At 38.7% G+C, this 2,535-nt stretch overlaps 1 protein-coding gene across 1 annotated transcript; it reads left to right on the plus strand.

Moving 5' to 3' along the window:
• Nucleotides 1-1,615: 1,615 nt before the first annotated feature.
• LOC140710369 (cystatin-B-like) lies at nt 1,616-2,309 on the plus strand. The gene has a single exon (XM_073011948.1). It carries the CDS (start codon nt 1,754-1,756, stop codon nt 2,048-2,050), a length of 297 nt encoding a protein of 98 aa, XP_072868049.1. The 5' UTR covers nt 1,616-1,753; the 3' UTR covers nt 2,051-2,309.
• The last annotated feature ends 226 nt before the right edge of the window (nt 2,310-2,535 follow it).

A 2,535-nucleotide genomic window follows, 5' to 3' on the forward strand; every position in this document is an offset into this window, starting at 1 on the left:
AAATATTTTAAGGAAGCCTTGTTCTAACATAAAGGGCCAGTGTTAACCTTTTTACATCTCTCTCTCCTGTTTACAGCTTCCTTTTTACCTGGGTTCATAAATAACCCTTCCAATTCTATAATTTAAATGAATCTTCAGATAACTTTTGAATTAGACAATTTTTTAAATACAAACGTATCTTTTTAGCATATTTTATATACAGGATTGTATAATAACTAGAATTTTTATTCTTAGTAACCTTAATTTTTACTGCAATATTTAGGAAGCAAGAAACCCTGAAATGTCTATCAGATATTAGCATTTTGTAGGTTAGACGATTTTACAATTTTTTAAAGAAAACATGTTTCCCCATATCATCACTTTCTTAATTTGAAATGACCCAGATATGTTTGAATTAGCATCCAAAACAATTTCAAGACTTTAAATTACACAAAAAGGTCACCTACAGTAATTATCTCATCTATATTTTATTTATTTTTAGCAGTTTATCTAGATTATTTATGAGAACTGAGATATCAGAAAAATGTAGTCATTTTCTTCTTCACCATCCTTATAACCTGCACATATTAAATGTTTACCCAAGTAAGAGGCTTAAAATTAACTACGTGGACATTATTGCTAATAACTCTGAAGATTCAGCTGCTTTTATTAAACCAGCCACATTAAATTAGACTTATTTCTCAAAAAATATCCCACAAACACATCATTTTCCTCTTGGCTGGGTTTACAATCTTACAAACTTTTGTCCCAAACTCTGACACTTTAAAATACCTGGCAGAGACAAATATAAAATCTAGGCAAAAATGTATGCCAAAAATTTGAAAAGCATTTTTATTTTACCAAGAATATTGAAGGCATCTTGTTTAGTAAAGATTTACCTACGTCAAATGAACTTTTTAAATGCTTGGACTTATTTACTTAATTTATGAGTGATCTTTTACTTATAAGTCAATTTGGTACCTTATATAAACAACACATGATATCCAGAAACATATACACACCTACAAAGATTCAATACCTTTGACCTCAGAATTCTAGCCGTAAGGTAGCATTACAAACGCATCAGTTTATGAATATGTTCACATGAGTAAACCTCTCCTCAGTAGGCAATCTTGTGAAGGCTGGGAAACAAAATTTTGGGTAAAGCAGTTTCCATGATAGTTTGATTTTTTAAGGCCAAACCTCCTCAGACTCCAAAGAAAACTGGGGCCAAATACACTGCAGAAGGACATCCCATACTCACCAGGCCTGACCCTGTTGAGAACAGCAGCATCAAAGCCTGGATACGCAGAGCTCCACCTCACTTTCCTGTTCAGCAGCAAAATGAACCCCATCGTAACACAGCACGACATTTCAAAGACCCATGGAGAGTCCAAAACTTTCTGAACTACAAAGAACACTTCGGCCAAACAGCATTACAAAAGAATATCACTTTCCTTTGTTCCACTGGCTCCTGATTATATTCAGACTACTTTTGAAGAGTGCACCCAAGCAGGCTGCATTCTGTGATTGAATTCTGATTTCCCATGACTATATTCTCACACACACAGACACACACACAACACACACACACACATGCATGCAAACAACCATCAAAATAGAATATCTAACTGTAGTAGGGACTAACGATCCCCAAGAATGTGGTTTTCTAATTTACGCAAGCAGAAATCCAGCAAGTGTGTAGGGGAATAGATATTAAGGGTGTGGCTCGGTCGCCGCGTCCCCTCGCCAGGTTCCCTCCGTCGCCGCCAAGATGATGTGCGGGGCGCCCTCCACCGTGCAGCCGGCCACCGCCGAGACCCAGGACATTGCCGACCAGGTGAGGTCCCAGCTTGAAGAGAAAGAAAACAAGAAGTTCCCTGTATTTAAGGCCGTGTCGTTCAAGAGCCAGGTGGTGGCGGGGACAAACTACTTCATCAAGGTGCACTTTGGCGACGAGGACTTCGTACACCTGCGAGTGTTCAAATCTCTTCCTAACGAAAACAAGCCCTTGACCTTGTCTAACTACCAGACCAACGAAGCCAAGCACGACGAGCTGAGCTATTTCTGATCCTGACTTTGGACAGGACCCTTCAGCCAGAAGACTGATAATTAAAGTGATCCTCCGTGGACCAGAGCATGCACTTGTGATCCGAAAATAAGCTTCATTTCCGTGCTGTGCCCTCGGGGTGGAAGGGGCGGGATTCAGCAGCTGCTCTTGCATTTCTCTTCCTAAATTTCATTGTGTTGATTTCTTTCCTTCCCAATCAGTGATCTTAATTACTTTCAAAATATTTTCAAAATAGATATATTTTTAAAATCCTTAAACAAAAAAAGGGTGTGGCTCAATGAGGGAAGAAATGTAAAGTTGAATCTGTATTAATTTATTAATACAGGCTCACTAAGCAGAAATTCTGCACTTACTGCAGCTCAGGGAGTTAGAAAGAGCTCTAACTGGTGGGTTGGTTGGCTAAAATATGGATCAAAGATGGACCTCTGTGAGCAAGCTGGGAATGCTGGATCCCCCTTGGTTTAACATAGAGATTGGGATCCTAG

Source organism: Chlorocebus sabaeus, chromosome 26 (genome assembly GCF_047675955.1).
Source record: "Chlorocebus sabaeus isolate Y175 chromosome 26, mChlSab1.0.hap1, whole genome shotgun sequence".
Taxonomy (NCBI): Eukaryota; Metazoa; Chordata; class Mammalia; order Primates; family Cercopithecidae; genus Chlorocebus; species Chlorocebus sabaeus.